The 16,865-nt window shown below is 45.1% G+C and overlaps 2 protein-coding genes across 3 annotated transcripts in view; both read right to left on the bottom strand.

Annotated features, from left to right (window-relative positions):
- Positions 1-15,670, bottom strand: part of LOC144754603 (maestro heat-like repeat-containing protein family member 1) — a 73,844-nt gene extending 58,174 nt beyond the window's left edge. Inside the window, exons 1-7 of the mRNA XM_078642613.1 lie at positions 15,533-15,670; positions 14,498-14,619; positions 13,619-13,765; positions 8,440-8,532; positions 6,841-6,919; positions 6,311-6,424; positions 5,631-5,692 (exon numbers count right to left, since the gene is read on the bottom strand). Coding sequence (XP_078498739.1) covers positions 5,631-5,692; positions 6,311-6,424; positions 6,841-6,919; positions 8,440-8,532; positions 13,619-13,765; positions 14,498-14,619; positions 15,533-15,602 — 687 coding nt within the window. The 5' untranslated portion in view covers positions 15,603-15,670. The remainder of the gene's footprint in view (positions 1-5,630; positions 5,693-6,310; positions 6,425-6,840; positions 6,920-8,439; positions 8,533-13,618; positions 13,766-14,497; positions 14,620-15,532) is intronic.
- Positions 15,671-15,718: 48 nt separating this feature from the next.
- Positions 15,719-16,865, bottom strand: part of LOC144754604 (uncharacterized) — a 178,999-nt gene continuing 177,852 nt past the window's right edge. For both annotated transcript variants that reach the window (XM_078642614.1, XM_078642615.1), the window contains one exon: positions 15,719-16,279. In XM_078642614.1, coding sequence (XP_078498740.1) covers positions 16,104-16,279 — 176 coding nt within the window. In that variant the 3' untranslated portion in view covers positions 15,719-16,103. The remainder of the gene's footprint in view (positions 16,280-16,865) is intronic.

Below are 16,865 nucleotides of genomic sequence, written 5' to 3'. Positions count from 1 at the left end.
GATATACATTTTTATGCGTGGAAAGCCAGTACCTGGATACAACCTTTTAAAGTATGTTGCAAAAAGGGCTATTATGACACTCTGAGAATGAAACTAGAGTAAATGTAATTAAACTGAGTGTCTGATTGAAGTATGATTGAGGGAATATTCAAATATTCCAGGTGGGCTACACCTTCTATAGGTGCCTGAGATTTGATAAAAGATAAAGAAAATCATTGCAAAATATGCCTAGCTAGGTTACAACCAACAAAAAAGCTCTCTGGACCTGATATTGATTACAAAAACGCAAATGAGAATTCAATAGGCTGTGGATTCCACTGCTGAGGGAATTAAAACAACCTAGAGTAGTCTGTGGGAAGAATGATGGCCGCTGTCTAACTCCACCTGCAAGATTAAGCAGGCATCCCAACAGCAGATGACAAATGGGTTGCAGTACTTAGAGTTCATTGTCCCACACCTTGTTGTTTGGTTGATCCATATCACTTTCAAGAAGTCGTTTTGGCAGTCAAGACCATAAGTCTCCTGTTTCCAGTATTGAGTTAAAATTCACATCCCTAACATGGCTCTGTACACTGTATATTTGCACAATCTGGCCACAATGGCTTCAACTGCCAAAGAATACATCCATGCTTGATTTCTGTGATTCTAACATTCCTAGCAGAGTCCTGTCTCTGATGTTTCTGGTTTAATCTGAAAAATATCTAAGGTTAACTTGGTTTATATCGTGCCCTGAGGTTAAAAATGACAAACCCAATACACCTCTCAAAGAGAATCCAATAGAGACAAAGTTATGGCAATACAAACTTTTGTTCGTTATCAAAAGAAAACAGCTTTGTTGATTTTCCTTCGTGCCTATGTCCTGTGCTTGCTTACATGCTGAACATGGTGATTCTGATACTGAGTTACTTGCTTTATCAATGGCACTGAAGTCAGGCAGATTGTGGATACATGGCATAAAGAAAGTCAATCAATCAATCAATCATAACACTTGTGTAGCGCGCTACTCACACGGGAGGGTCTCAAGGAGCTTGGGGGAAGGGATCCGCTACTGCTCGAACAGCCAGGTCTTGAGTTGTCTCCTGAAGGCGAGATCGTCCTGGGTCAGTCGAAGGTGGATGGGGAGGGAGTTCCATGTTTTGGCCGCCAGGTAGGAGAAGGATCTTCCTCCGGCGGTGGCTCTTCGGATGCGTGGAACGGCGGCGAGGGTGTGGCTGGTCGATCGTAGCTGGCGGGTGGGAGTGTAGAAGGTCAGGCGGTCGTTGAGGTGCTTGGGGCCCAGGTCGTGGAGGGACTTGTGTGCGTGGGTGAGGAGCCTGAGCGTGATCCTTTTGTTGACGGGGAGCCAGTGCAGGTACCTCAGGTGGCCGGAGATGTGGCAGCGTCGGGGGATGTCCAGGATGAGTCGGGCGGAGGCGTTCTGGATGCGTTGGAGTCTTCTCTGTAGCTTGGCTGTGGTTCTGGCGTAGAGGGTGTTTCCGTAGTCCAGTTGGCTGGTGATGAGTGCCTGGTTTCGGTCGGGATCCATCGGAAGATCTTGCGGAGCATGCATAGGGTGTGAAAGCAAGATGAGGAGACGGCGTTGACTTGTCTGGTCATCAAGAGGGAGGAGTCCAGGATGAAGCCCAGGTTGCGTGCGTGGTCTGTTGGCTTGGGAGCGGTGCCCAGGGCAGGGGGCCACCAGGAGTCGTCCCAGGTGGAGGGCGATGGTCTCAGGATGAGGACTTCCGTCTTGTCTGAGTTCAGTTTCAGGCGGCTGGTCTTCATCCACTCGGCGACGTCTTTCATCCCTTCGTGTAGGCTGGTTCTGGCGGTGTCAGGGTCCCTGGTGAGGGAGAGGATCAGCTGGGTGTCGTTGGCGTAGGAGATGATGTTGAGGTTGTGTTGGCGTGCGATGGCTGCAAGAGGTTTCATGTAAACGTTGAAGAGGGTGGGGCTGAGTGATGATCCTTGTGGTACGCCGCAGATGAGTTTGGTGGCCTCGGATCAAAACGGGGGGAGGCGAACTCTCTGTGTTCTTCCGGCGAGGAACGAGATGATCCACTCCAGTGCCTTCTCTTGGATGCCGATGTTGCTGAGGCGTTGAACTAGGGTGCGGTGGCAGACAGTGTCGAACGCTGCAGAGAGGTCCAGGAGGATGAGTGCCGCTGTTTCCCCGTTGTCGAGCAGGGCTCGGATGTCGTCGGTGGCTGCGATCAGGGCGGTCTCGGCGCTGTGATTGGCTCTGAAACCGGACTGCGAGGGGTCGAGGGATCCGTTCGTCTCGCGGAAGGCGGCCAGCTGTCTGTTGACGATTTTCTCGATGACTTTAGCAGGAAAAGGGAGGAGCGAGATGGGGCGGAAGTTCTTGAGGTCGGTGGGGTCCGCTGTTGGTTTCTTCAGTAGGGTGCTGAGCTCGGCATGCTTCCAGCTCTCCGGGAAGGTGGCGGTGTTGAAAGAGGAGTTGATGACGTCCCGGAGTTGGGGTGCGATGATGGAGTCGGCCTTGTTGAAGACGTGGGGGCAGGGGTCGGTCGGAGATCCGGAGTGGATGGTGTTCATCGTGCGGGCTGTGTCTTCGGTGGTCACCGTGGTCCAGGTGCGGAGGGTGGCGGTGGGGGGCGTTGGTTCGACGGTTGGGTGCGTGGGTGGTGCGCCGAAGCTGTTGTGGATGTCGGCGATCTTGCGGTGGAAGAACGAGGCGAGAGAGTCGCAGAGATCTTGTGAAGGAGTGATGTCGTTGTTGCCGGTGCTGGGGTTGGAGAACTCCTTGACGATGCTGAAGAGTTCCTTGCTATCGTGGGCATTGTTGTCCAGTCGATCCTTTAGTGATTTCTTCTTGGTGGTGCGGATAAGCTGGTGGTGCTTTCGGGTGGCTTGTTTGAGGGCGGTCATGTTGTCTGTGGTCTGGTCGAGGAGCCAGGCTTTCTAGAGGGTGCAGCAGTTCTTCTTGGAGTCCTTGAGTTCGTCGGTGAACCAGGAGGCCTTCTTGCATCTGGGTCTGCTGGGAGGGTTCTTCAGTGGTGCGAGGTCGTCGGCGCAGGCGGTCAGCCACTGTGTGAAGTTGCGGGCTGCTTCGTTGGGGTCCGTTGTGCTGGCGGGTGGGCTCTAGCTGAGGGAGGTGGTGAGCTGGTCGGCGGTGATCTTGCTCCAACTCCTGTGAGGTACCTGTTGCGGGTGGTGGTGGGTCGTGATTCTTTTGAAGCTGAAGTGGATGCAGCTGTGGTCAGTCCAGTGGAGTCCGGTGGTGTGGCTGAAGGAGATGTACTTGCTGGAAGAGAAGACAGGATCAAGCGTGTGGCCGGCGTAGTGGGTGGGGGTGTTGACCAGTTGCTTGAGTCCGAGGTTGGCGAGGTTTTCCAGCAGGGCGGCGGTGTTGTGGTCCTTGTTGTTCTCCAGGTGGAAGTTGAGGTTCCCTAGGAGGATGTAGTCGGCGGAGGGGAGGGCGTGCGGACTGATGAAGTCGGCGATGTCTTCGCTGAATTGTGTGCGTGTGTCTGTAGACGAGGGTGCCTCTGAGGGTCGTCTTAGGGTCGGTGTGTATCTGGATGTGGAGGTGTTCCGCGGTGGCGAAGGTGTCGTTGGAGTCGGTCGTGATGCGGATGGTGTTCTTGTGGATGATGGCAATGCCTCCTCCGGTCTGGTTGATACGGTCCCTCCTGATGATCTTGTACCCGTCCGGGATGGCGATGGCGATGTCGGGGGCTGAGGAGACATTCATCCAGGTTTCCGTGAGGAAGGCGATGTCGGGTGACGTTGTGTCGAGGAGGTTCCAGAGTTCCCCGGCGTGTCTGTGGACGGAGCGGGTGTTGAGCAGGATGCACTTCAGGTGGTTGCTGCTGTTGTTTGGCTTCGCAGGTGCGGTGCAGGTTCGGAGGCAGGTGAACTTGCAGCTTCTGCAGGTGAAGGGTGCATTTCGGGGTGGCTCGGCAGCAGGCGGGGTTCCGGCCGGCATTGAGTGCGTTGAGGGCGGCGGTATCGTAGGTCAGTCGGGTCGTCTTGCATCGGCGGGGGCCAGGGGTCCTGGCGCTGGGCGCGGGCCAGGCGCGGATGGGCGCAGACGGGCTTGCCTTTGGCGCGCCTTCGGCGCACAATCGGCACGCCCGCTGCGCGTACGTGGGGGCGACATAAGAAGGAGCCGGGAGGGACGAGCAGCTGGGTGGCGGGAGCGGGGCGACGAATGGGCAGGAGGGGGGCGGGGCCGCAGAGAGGCAGCGGCGGGAAAGGAGGGCAGAGGGCGGCTCAGCGGCGGCTGGGTCGCCCTGTGAAAAAAAGGTTAGGAGAGGGAGAAAAAACAAAAGAAAAAACGAAGGCAGCAGCAAGGCAGCAAAGGGCACAGCAAAGGGCACAGCTGATGGGGGCAAAAACGAAGAAAAAAACGAGGGCAGCAGCGAGGCAGCAATGGGCACAGCAAAGGGCACAGCTGATGGGGCAAAAACGAAGAAAAAAACTAGGGCAGCAGCGAGGCAGCAATGGGCACAGCAAGGGCACAGCTGATGGAGGCAGTAGCAGGGGTGTGTGGCGGCGACCTCGCCTGGTTACAGGCTCAGCGGTCGCTCCCTGCATCTCTGTGCTGTCTCCTTAAGAAGGAGCCGGGAGGGAGGAGCAGCTGGGTGGCGGGAGCGGGGCGGCGAATGGGCAGGAGGGGGCAGGGCCGCAGGGGCGGGAAAGGAGGGCAGAGGGCGGCTCAGCGGCGGCTGGGTCGCCCTGTGAAAAAACGGTTAGGAGAGGGAGAAAAAACGAAAGAAAAATGAAGGCAGCAGCAAGGCAGCAAAGGGCACAGCAAAGGGCACAGCTGATGGGGGCAAAAACGAAGAAAAAAATGAGGGCAGCAGCGAGGCAGCAATGGGCACAGCAAAGGGCACAGCTGATGGGGGCAAAAACGAAGAAATAAACGAGGGCAGCAGCGAGGCAGCAATGGGAACAGCAAGGGCACAGCTGATGGAGGCAGTAGCAGGGGTGTGTGGGGGCGACCTCGCCTGGTTACAGTCACATATATTCCAATTTCTACATAAAATACATCTTTTATATCACAATCAGACTTTTCAAATGTGCACATTGATTATTATCTTGTATTATCGATCCACGTTTGGTAAGTTTTCGCTGAGACACAGCCCAAATATTATTCTTGGTAGAGACATTTCAAATACCTTACACCACGGTTGTTAAAGATTTGAGGAGATATTAATATTCTGAACTTCAAAACCCCTTATTTGATCATCAACATTCTCCTCCTCAGTAAGGGGTATTATAGATCAACTCAATGTGAAATACAGACCAAACATGTTAACAGCGTACAAGAACTTTCTTTTAAAACACATTTATTAAACAATTAGGGAACAGCAACCTCTGGGATTGGGTCTGAAAATGCATTGACACAGACTAGGATAGGAAAACTGGGATATGTCCACTTGGACAAGGAGACAATGGAACACAAGACACACTGAACTGACACAAATGGCTGGAGGTTGCATGACCCAACACCTCCATGGAAGACTTGCCTTGGAGAAAGTCAACAGACTGTGGTGTGCAAACCACAGCTCTAAGTTCATGTAAGTAAGACTACTGCACTATGCAAAAACTGCATAACTTTAATGAGATTGAGTTGCTAATTATGAAAGTGCTTTAACACACATATAATAGCTTGATGGTACCTTGCGATTGTCATCCTCAAGCACGTGACGGACAGCATCCAGATAAAAGGCACCTTCTGAATCTATTAAATAAAGCCATACACCAAATGTTCATAACACATATATATTGGCTTTGTACAGTAAGATCAATATTAATACATGAGTACTGAAGTTTCCACTATCAACTGTGATTACCACCCTGAGGGTCCTGTCTTTCAGTTTTGGTGTGTGAGTCTGTGACTGTGAGCCCCATGGGGCTATCAATGCCTTCCTGTTTCACTATGCATGTCTGTCTGTGTCTGCCTGCTCCATATTTTATTTCCCTTTTTATTCCTGTCCAGTGTCTATGTCCGGATCGGTTTTCACAGTGTCCCTGTCCCATTAATGGCTCACAATGCGAACAATTAACCAAAAAGAAAACGGTGGCACTCCTTTATTTCTTCACCATGATTCACCTAATTGAAGTTGATGTAAGCAACTCTTTATTCGTAAATTGCAGTGTTCTACCAGGAAAAGTTGGCAGTTAAAGTAGCTTAGGAATATAAAGTTGAAGTATTTTGCTTATAGCTGCACCATGTTGGACAAGTAAGGGAGTAAGTTGGGATTACTTAGGGCTCCGGATTCTATGACAAGCATTATATCACTTTAACTATTTTCCCTGCCTAAATCACACACAGCCACCCACCCACTGACAGTCTTACCAGTTTCCGAAAGGAGCTTGCAGAGCAGCTGTAATGTTGTGGCACGGGACTCTGCACCTATCTGCATCAAGCTACTTTCAAAATATTTAAAGACCTCACTAGAGTGAGAATGGGCTGCAAGAGTAAAGTGAAGAGAAAAATAGACATAATTGAAAAATAACACAACATAAAATTATACAAGAAGGAACTCAACGCCGGGGAGCAGCTAATCAAGGCCATTCTTCAATGCATGTCCAGGAGGTATGTTATCAATGGTCTGCAACATTTAATGATGATCTTACAAGCACATGGTACTTATGTGACTACTATAGCTGTATATAGTAAACTGGGCACCATATTCCAGCAGCAATCCAACCAATGCACTGGGAAGGGAGATAATTACTGAAGCAATAGTAGCTTTTAAGACGATCAAGTTACGTGCAGGGCAGTGTGCAGAAATTAATGTTACAGAGGACCTGATCCCTAGTAAAGGCCAAAATATACTTGCAGTATCACAAATATATACATACATACATTTATGACCAACTCACCTAGTGACAGGATAATAGCCGTGGACAACTTGAGTGGCTCTTCTGTTTCATCGGAAACCCCAATTGAGGGTATGCAGATCTGCCAATAACAAAGCCATAATAAATAATAATGGAAGCTAGGCTATCTGAAAGCCAATCCCATACATCCAGACAGCAAATAACTTCCAATGGGGGAATGATAGCATAGGAGTTTGTCAGGACTTGTGGGGACATGATCCATACCGCGCTACAGCAAAATTAATTGTGTGGAATACAGCATATTCAGGGTGCCCGATATTGGTGGAAGTGCAAATTCTCAGTTACCACTCTAAGATGGATGCCTTATTTTCCTATGGCTTTTGGATGGTTTGTTTACTCTGAAGTCTGGCGAGACTGCAGAAGGTAGTGGTACTGAATGCTTTTAACAAAGCTGGCACTAGTGGCGGCTATTCAAGGAAATCAAGACGGAGGCTGTTGTTACACTTCAAATTGGTTTATCTCTGGGGACGGTAAAGCTGTTCTCCTTTTGCATCCTACGGTGTCTGGCCAGCATAGTGGATTGCATGCTTTTCAGAGCAGGCCACTTTTGCTTCACTTTTTGCCCATTTTGCGTACCAGGTCTCTAGCCAGCAGAGTGGGGAGCGAGTGTTTCTGTCGGTGGCTTCATTGGGGCCTTTTTCTGTTCTCACCGCCACTCGCTGTTTCTGCTGTACCACTTCATTTTTTTTCTTTACCGGCATTCAGTTCTCGCACTCTGGTCCCCAACAGAGATGCTTGTCTTTTGTTTCCCATTCATTCCAGATTCCACATGCCAGCATTGCTATTTGGAATTTCATGCTTATGTCCGTCAAGTTGTGCACCTGTTTTCAGAGGGCCTTCTTGTATTTGGACTGAGGTCTTGAATGCTTAAAGTTTGGATTGTAAGGATATTCCAGAAATGTTATGTATTTGGATTATTTGAACTAAATTGTGGGGTAGTTTCTGCACATATTGCCTTTAGGAACCGTAGCGGGATAAATACTGAATTTTCTTTGATTGATGGCATTAATCAAATGTATACGATATAGGCTTATTATTATTAAATATATAGATTTAAGATTGGGTTTCCTGTTGTTGGGAATGTCATGAAGAGTACAGTATATGTTATATAGTAAAGTCTAACTGGACAATTGAACCTTCAAGATAAGCTTTGTTAGTATTATGTCTCTGTTGTAAACCATTGTTATTGGGTACAGCTTTTTTCTTTCAGGTCTCCATCCTTGTTGTTTCCCCTGAGTCCCTTCCCTTTCCCTGTCACTCTGTTCCTCTGTTACCTATTATCAGAGCCAGAGCTGCTGAGAGGCAGACTTATGGGGGTTCTTGCAGAGGAGCTCTCAACACTGATAGATTTATATCCATTGTCTTCTTTCTTTGCATCCTAGAAGCAAATTGGTTCATATAGGCTTTTTATGGATTATAATTTAATATTCTATGCAAGAGAGTTCCCAAATGTTGCCCTTTAAAAACACTCCTACTATAAATTGGATTAAGGTAGAAACTTTATTTGTTACAATATGTTACACCGGAAATGTCTGTCGCCTCCCACTGAAATATTTTGTATGTCCTCATGTGTATACTTACCAGGTGATGCAGAGCGGCAAGCACGGTTGGCACAGTTCGATTCAGCGCTCTGCAACTCTTAGTAACAGCTGCCTTGATGCATAACTCAAGGGTCTGCAAGGAGATAAGAAAATTGAGATGAGGCCAAAGGACAGTTTGTGCAAATGATGATGGTCAGTGGTGAATTACAAACTTCAAAGTGTAAATTCTGTCTGAATGCAAGAGTGAGTTGAGGTGTGAATGAGCTCTCTTGTGTACTAATTCTAAATACATATGACCACAAGTAGATTTTGACAGATGACCGTGCTTATGTCTAATTTTGTCTTTCCTGGTTGCTCTGTTTTCTTGACTCACAGTGCCTTAAGATCTCTCAGATCCATATAGTGATTTCTGTAGAGGTTATCTGTTGGAGTCAGATCTTGGATTTTAGTCCATCAAGGAACCAGAAGAGGACATGTTCAGCATTTCACAGGGGCATCCCCTAACACATGTAGCCTAGACTCACTTGTCATCATAGGCCCTGTATTCTTAGCCACTGTTGATGATGGCCCTTGCCTTGGTTGTCCTAGTTCTCTTGGTGGTTCTCTTGGTTGTCTGCTACTCCTTCTTCTTATGGCACTGTCTAGATCCTCTTGGCAATCTTAGTCCCTTCTTTCCTGGCCTTGGTCTTCCTGCTCCTAGTCCTCCTGCTGGTCTTGGTCTTAATGGTACCCATCAGTTTTGTTGATCTCTTTTTCCTTTTCAAATCATCATTCTGCCTTTGCTATCCTGTCCCAAGTTCTCCTGGTGCGTTTCCCGTTGTGATTCTCTTGATGGTTGTGTCCTCTTGGTGGACCTGGTAATCCTAGTGCAACTGGTCTTCCTGGTTGCCCTGGTCCCTCTAATCCTCTTGGTCATTCTCCTCTTCCTGGTCTTCCACCTATAGGTTTTCCTCTTCATGCTCCTGGTTTACCAGGTCTTCCTTTTCATAGTTCTCCTAATCTTCGTATTGATTTTCATGTCCTCCTTTTTCTAGGTCTCTTCCTCCTGATCATCCTCCTATTCTTCTTTCCCTTCTGTCAGCTCATATTTTCCTCAAAATCATCCTCCTGGTCTTCATCTACATATTCTTAGTCCTGGTCTTCTAGGTATAGGTTATTGGTCATAAGTAGCCCTCATCCTCCTGAGATCCTACTCCTGTTAAAAGGATTATCATTACTATGGTGCTTATTGCTGTGTCCTTCCTAGTTGTTCTTCTGGTGCTCTTGCCCTGGTGTTCTTCAATCTTTTCATTCTTCTGTTCCCAGGTCCTGCTGGTCCTCATGATCTTCATTGTCCTTATGCTCATGTTCCTGCTAATCTTGGTCATCCTCTTCCTGGTCCTCTGGATCCTCTGGTGCTATTACTCCTAGCAATCCTGGTGTTGGCCCTCAGGTTTTTCATGGTGGTCATGGTGGTGACTGCTGTTCTGGACCTCCTAGCCTCCGCTTTTTCTTCTTGGTCCTCTTCCTCTTACTGGTCTTCTTCCTCCTGGTTTTCCTCCTTATTCTCCTAGTCCTTTTAGAAATCCTTTTCCTATTCTTCCTGGCCTTGATCCTCTTGGTTTTCCTAGTTCTTGGACATGGTATTGGTCCACTGTTGGTTCAATGTTTCCAAATCCTTGTGGTGGTCCTGGAGTTTCTAAACTTCTTGGCTGTCTTGGAACCCCACCTCCCCTTCTACTCATCCACATGGCCATCTTCCTCCTCCTCATTTTGTGTAAGGTCTTCACAGTGGTGTAGGTTCTCCATGTTGACCTGCCCATCTTCTTCCTTCTTGTTCTGCTGGTCCTGGTCCTCCAGATGACCCTCCCTTTCCACTTGCACATCCTTCTTCTCCATTTCATTCCATTCCAAAGTAGCTTTATTCGGAGTATACTTATAAAAGCACAAAACAAACAACATTTAGATACAAACCGTTAAAAATTCCTCGGCTGGATAGTTAAAAATGTTTGATAAAACTTAGATCTCAGAGCAAATGGAAGAGATAAAAGTTACATTAATAAAATTTTCTTTGCATTATAAAATACATTACAGCAGAAAAAAACAATTTAAAATAATCAATCACATTCAGTGGCCAGGTTAGGGAAGTTAAAATTAATGTTCACCAAAGAATTACCCGGATTTAGATTTCAGCTTTATAGCCCACGCCCATCCTAGGTATTTGGCTACTGCTATTGTGATAAATGGTAAAGTGCTGGTGCGCATAAGCCTTTTCCCTTCGGCGCTTCTAAATGTGCCAAGTAGTTTGCACATTGGAGCCAGCCAAACTCGCCTAGGGAGTGCATAGGTGGGACAGGCAAAAAGCAGGTGTGCAACTGTTTCGCTATGACTCCCACAGGCAGGACAGATGTTATCACTTGTGGGAGTCCACCTGGACATAAGGGACTTTAAAGGTAATGAGCCTGCCCTGAGTTGGAAGTAAAGCTTCCTATCTCTCGGCCTGGTGATATTATCCCAATAGGATTCTAATATGGGTGTGAGTTTTGTTTCTAAGAAGATTCTTGCCCTAGAAGATGAGTCAGTGTTACTCCAAGCATTAAAAGCAGACCACTCCCAATACTTCTCTTTTAGGATGTTTTTAGAGGGAAAATAATCCTCTAATGGGTTCTCCCATAGCATTCTCATTCCCAGGCCAAGCATGCTATTCCTAACACCTCTTAACCAACCGATTTTGTGGAAGGCATCAGATTTTATTACATCCAGAAAACCTGATTCTTTTAGGTCCTGCCATCTAAGCTCATCCCATAGGCACTTGGCTTTATGGATAGCTTTTTTGTATTCATATTTTGCAGTACGGACAGTACCCATTTCCCCAACCCTGATAGCATTACCAAGGGCAATTCTTGCTTGCCTACATTCATTGCTATACCACCGAAAGGGTTTGGAGTCAGCTAGTTTCTGGCTTCTCTCCTCTTTGGCCTCTTGGTTCTGGTCCTTCTGGTCTACTTCATTCTACTTATTCTCCTTGTTTTACTGATCCTTCTCTTTGTCTTGGGCATGCTGGGCCTTATGTCGTTGGGGTCTCTAGTCATCCTGGTCGACTGTGGTCTTCGGCTGCCTGATCTTCCAGGTTTTTCCCATGGTCCTCCTGCTATTGCTTTCTCTTCATTATCTTGGAAAACCAGTTCCTTGTGTTCCTAATCCTGCTAGTGAACTTGGTCCTCCTCCTCCATTCAGTTGTACTGGACTTTTTTGAGAGTCTTGTTCCCTTGTCCTCCTCCTCTGTTTGACCTCCTCTTCACCCTCCTGTTTCTCCCTGTTCATCCTACAGGCCTTCTAGGTATCTGCATGCTTCTCCAATTGATCCACACTCCACTAATATAGTCTCATCCAAAGTCAGCCAAATACACCATCAAGCCAGAGGGCACACTTAGATGTAGCATGGGTGGATAGACACTATTGGAAATACATTTCCCCCTTTTGTTCCTGTTAGATAGTAAAATACAGACATAATTGGGGTGCTCCTCTAAACCTAGATCCATGTGCCACTACATCTGTTTCACTATTAACATTTGTGGACCAGGATTGCTCAATGTCCCTCTTGCACCCCTGCACACTGTGAACCATGGTAGTACAGAGGAGCCTAAAAGATAATGTTTGCTTATGAGAATCAAAGGCAACGTGGAGGCAGGAGCTGTAGCACAGAAGATGGGTGACTAAAAGCAGTTTTAGGAACACATTTAGCTTCACAGATGCTAATGAGGAGAATGATCACCTGCAATAAAGGCTTGGAAGACTCATTGGGGGAACAACTTCAAATTATGTATATGGTCAATATGCCATACACCAAAATTCTGTCATGTTTTTATGTTTGTAGCTGGTATTCAAATTTTTATTACAAGTGGAGACTGTCAAAAGAAGGACTGGTAAGGACATTTGAAGATCCTGTCCTTTTAACTGTAAGTGCTCAGACCTGGCAGAAACTGTCCCACTTAGAGCCTCAACATTAATCTTCAATTCTCAAGCATCACCAAACCATAGTTCTGTGGAAATGAAAATGTGCAGATTGAAGACGTAATGATTCTAATAGTGTGTCCACCAAGGTTTACGTCACTCTTGCTTTTTCAGCTAATACAGTTTGCACGTCTCTAACTACGGACTCTTTCCTGTGCTAATATTTGTTTTTATAGCAACTAAAAGTAGTATTCAATAATTTCAACACAATATTGATTACCAACATGATACATTTCCAGTGCTCCTCTTAAGACTTCACTGTTTTACCTGTATGTTCGGTCACCAGGAGTGTGATACAAAGTCATGGGGCTCCTTAGTGAAGGTCATTTGTAAATTTACTTGTATTTCACAGGGTCTAAGCAGCCTCTCAGACTAGAGAAGATGCAATGGCACATTGTTTGTTATAAGAGGTCACTAGGGCTTTAGTAAGCCCAATTACTGCTTGGGACCTATGTCAGGGCTCTAGTGACTGAAGATCTGCTGTTTTGTTATGATTAATGCATCAAGATGGAGCGTCAGTATGCTCATTTTCACTTCCATAACCACATTTTACTTACCCAGTATCACAACAACAGGTGGAGCAAATTTCAGCACAATTGATGTTTATTTAAATTCTAGCACAATTGCTTTGGTTCACATTTCTCCTTTATTAATCCTGATTTCATATGTAACAAATACAAATGTGCATTTTGCTTCTCTGGCTGCCTTCATGGATTGTGTACTAATCACAATTGAGCTGGTTCAGTATTTGGAATTAATGTTGGAAAACTATATTCCCTGAATCCCTTCATCTCCCAAAACAATACACCAGCTCAAAGCTGAAGAAATTACCAGGCGTGAATGTGTCAAATAGTGGGGAATTACAGTCCAAATTGGTGTTGTGGTTCTATTTCTCAGGGGTACCCAAGGGGCAAACTTGGAATCGTACATTTTTCCTACATCCCAAAATTTCTGATACCCACAACATTGGTACATTCGGGTGCGGAATACCAATATGTTGGCCGAATGTACACATGATGGAGGCCTGAACCATCTCACAACTCCACCTGTGGTGTAACTAACTCACCAATGGAATCCTGTAGTTCTGTATTCAACCCTCATTTCTCAATATTGTAGTGTTTCATTGCAGCTAATCTCTCATTATGGGATACGGTGTTTATTATGAGTGGATCATTTCGGATTGGTTGAAGTGGCAAGCATGGACAGCAAATAAAGGTCACACTCACCGTGAGCAAACAAAATGCCATATCAGCAGGCAGCTGGGGCTGGAGCCTTTCAACTTCATTGACCAACCAAGGAAGCTCCTTATCTAGTTGCTCCGCTGGTAGAACGGAGGCCAAATGCCCCAGAGTGGTGATGACTTGTCCCCAGACCTGTTAAGATAAATTACACCAGGTTTTCAGTTCCACACACTAGACATTACCTACTAAGAAAAGATGAGCCACATGTGGAAGTAGAGGGTTCCCTAGAGAGGCAGCTGCACTTGACATCTGTTCACTAGGAAGTGATTCTGTCCTGCAAAGGCAGTGGTTTGTTTCACTGGCAGATAAATCCAATAGACAAAACTGATTCTCTAAAATAGAAATGTTACCCATGAATTTGTTTCGCTCTTGTCTTATTTGGATAAGGGTTCCCCACCCACTTTCTCTATGTTTTCTCCCTCTCCCCAGCTCTTTTTATTAAATATATTTCCCCTGCCTCCTATTCATGGACAGGTTGTGGTAGACATAAAAAATACACTACTGCAGCTGCGATTTTATTAAACTGCCCTAGAATCTAATTTAACACTTACTGTTCCCTAATACTTAAGTATTATAGCATGGTTTAGCTTTGATTTTGTTTTATATATCTGACCTGATAGGAATTTGATACTTGGTCGGGTACAATGAAGGTTTTTACACATTTTATTCAGCTACAAAAATAGAGATCACAAGTCTGGGTCAAGAGAATGAATTTCATATTTTTTTGTATTTCATCAAATGAAGTATATATACAAAGGCAGAGGAAGGGGCAGTCAATGTGTATGCATCAGTTATCTCACAAAACGTAAACTCTCTAAACTTTCATCCAATGCGCTCTGTTCTTTCCTCACTTTCCCAACTCACCTCCTGGAGACTGGGGATGGTTTCAAGAAGAAATACCTTACAGGTTGAGTAGGCTTCAAAGAAAAGTGTGACTAGAGGAGTGTCTACACTGGCAGCAAACTGGCCTGATAACATCTCAATGACTGCACAAAAATAAAAAAATTACAGTTAAGTTCAAAGGCTTAAGTGTTGCATTTATCTACACATGTACCACCTTGCCTGGTAGTGCATAGGACATACTGAGCAAAAACAGTGCAATGTGTCTGCTGATAGGAAATTATTTTTAGCAGGTATTAGACTCAATTCACATAGGTATTCTCTGACTCTCATAGATACTGTAATGGTATCCATTTCGATCATGCATCCTATTGCACTTTTGAAGCATTCTAGACAATATATGGCAATAATTCCACATTACGGCAACTCATTGTATTGAACTAAAATGAAGGAAAGGCAGAATATGTGTCACCAGAGTACATGTTACATACAATTAGCAACAAAGCAATTTAGTTTGTACTGTTTAGTTGTTTATGAAATAAGAGTGGAGAAATCAGATTTTGCATGAGTTATTATTGTATAACGATATTTGCCCTCTTGGTAAAATAAAAAAAAGTATGTAAAAATATAAAAGATGATGCATCAGAGCATTCCTTATCAGTAATTTTGTGAATCATTTTATGTGGTTAACAAAGAAGTGCTGGTTCAGATATTACCAGAGTAAAAAAGTGGTGAAACGATTTTGCACTATTCTGCTAATCAGGCAGGAAGACACTACACTGGTTTTAATCTCACATCTAAATAAACACTGATTCATTCAATTTCCTATTTTAAGTACAGCAAAAAGTGTGAAATCACATTGCCCCTTTTTCTGTCCTAATATTGCAAATGTTTAGTTGGGAGCAAGCAAATCTTGCTTCCAATAGGCAAAAATGGTAAAAATATATTTACTCCATGATTTGCATCAGTTGAAATCTTTCCTTAATACCGTGACTAGTTTGCAATTGTGCGAGCTCTAGGTTGCAACAAGATGTCTGTGCCATTGAAGTGAACAATTACCTCTTGAAAATGATGTACAATTTCTACAGGTTTTAATGCTCCGCTTCCTAGGGAGGTAAGTGCACAACATAAGGCCTGATTCAGGCTGGGGCAGATGGGTATCCCGTCACAAACGTGATGAGATAGCCGGTCCCTCTTATTACACATACAATAGGATACAAAGAACTTGGAATAAGTCAGATGACATCAAGTTCGTAATGGAGCAACTTGTCCACCAAACTCTAAATCAAGCCCTTGGTTTTTATTACTGAAAAGAATAGGGTGTTTCCCGGAGGTGCACTCTTCAGACTACAGATGTGTTCCAGTCATTACATGGCAAACTTGACACAGCAGCTCAGTATGCCAGTTCAATTGTCAAATGTACTAGAAAGTAGTGGAGTTACACATTATGCAGACCAATGTTGCAGTTGAGTTCTGATTTGGGCTACAAATGAAAGTTTAATGCAGATAAGTAATCCGTTGTTGAAAACAATGGGATGAATAGGGACTGTTATTCTCTGCACCTATCAGACATAAGAAATTGCATCTCTTTGCATGAAGGGTGCTCTCAGGAAATGTTACAAAAGTGAACTTAATAAAGGTGTCCTCTCCCCACACTCCCCCAAACATCAAACCGAACCCGACCGCTCCACCAGAGCAGGTGCACACCAAGGCTAAACCAATATTTCTGGTTGATTGTAGAAGCAGTCTTCATTACAGGAGAGAACGTTGTGAGAATCAGACCTAGATATGGTTCAATTTCCGGTCCTGTATGAGAAAATAGGATAAACAATATTAATTAACCTAAAGACTAATACCAACTTAAGATGATGAGTGTGCTGCAAAGGTGGTGTTGGTCATGAAACATATTGTAAACAAATCTTGATGCATGGCTTTGTATATTTTCCAACCAGCAGAACATAAAACGTAATGCAATAAGTGGAAAAGAACGTTTCACATTGTCTTTTCCCAGGATTTACTCACAACTTTTTATAACGGTGATGAAGGAGTTTGGCATTATAGCAGAGTTGCTGCATTTCAGAAATTCTAAATCCCTGTGCAAAAAAAGGCTTAATAGTTAAGCAGCTGGTTGGTGTAGAGCTGTTTCAGTTTTTTCTCAAGAGACATAATGAAACAAAACCTGTAAGGGACATCTGGTGCTGGTATGTGGTGCTAAAATGCGAATCTACAATGTGAAATTACTAAATTTCAACAAATCTAAAACAATATGTATCATTTGAACATAATAACCAAAATAGCAGCAATACATTTGCATCTTTCAAAAGTGGCTGTCAGTGGACCTGTATTTAAGATGCAACCATTCACTTATAAGGCCTCTTGCTGGAGTTCCATA

The sequence above is a fragment of the Lissotriton helveticus genome, chromosome 5_1 (assembly GCF_964261635.1).
Source record: "Lissotriton helveticus chromosome 5_1, aLisHel1.1, whole genome shotgun sequence".
NCBI classification, from domain to species: domain Eukaryota; kingdom Metazoa; phylum Chordata; class Amphibia; order Caudata; family Salamandridae; genus Lissotriton; species Lissotriton helveticus.
This window is presented reverse-complemented; position numbering and strand designations above follow the sequence as displayed.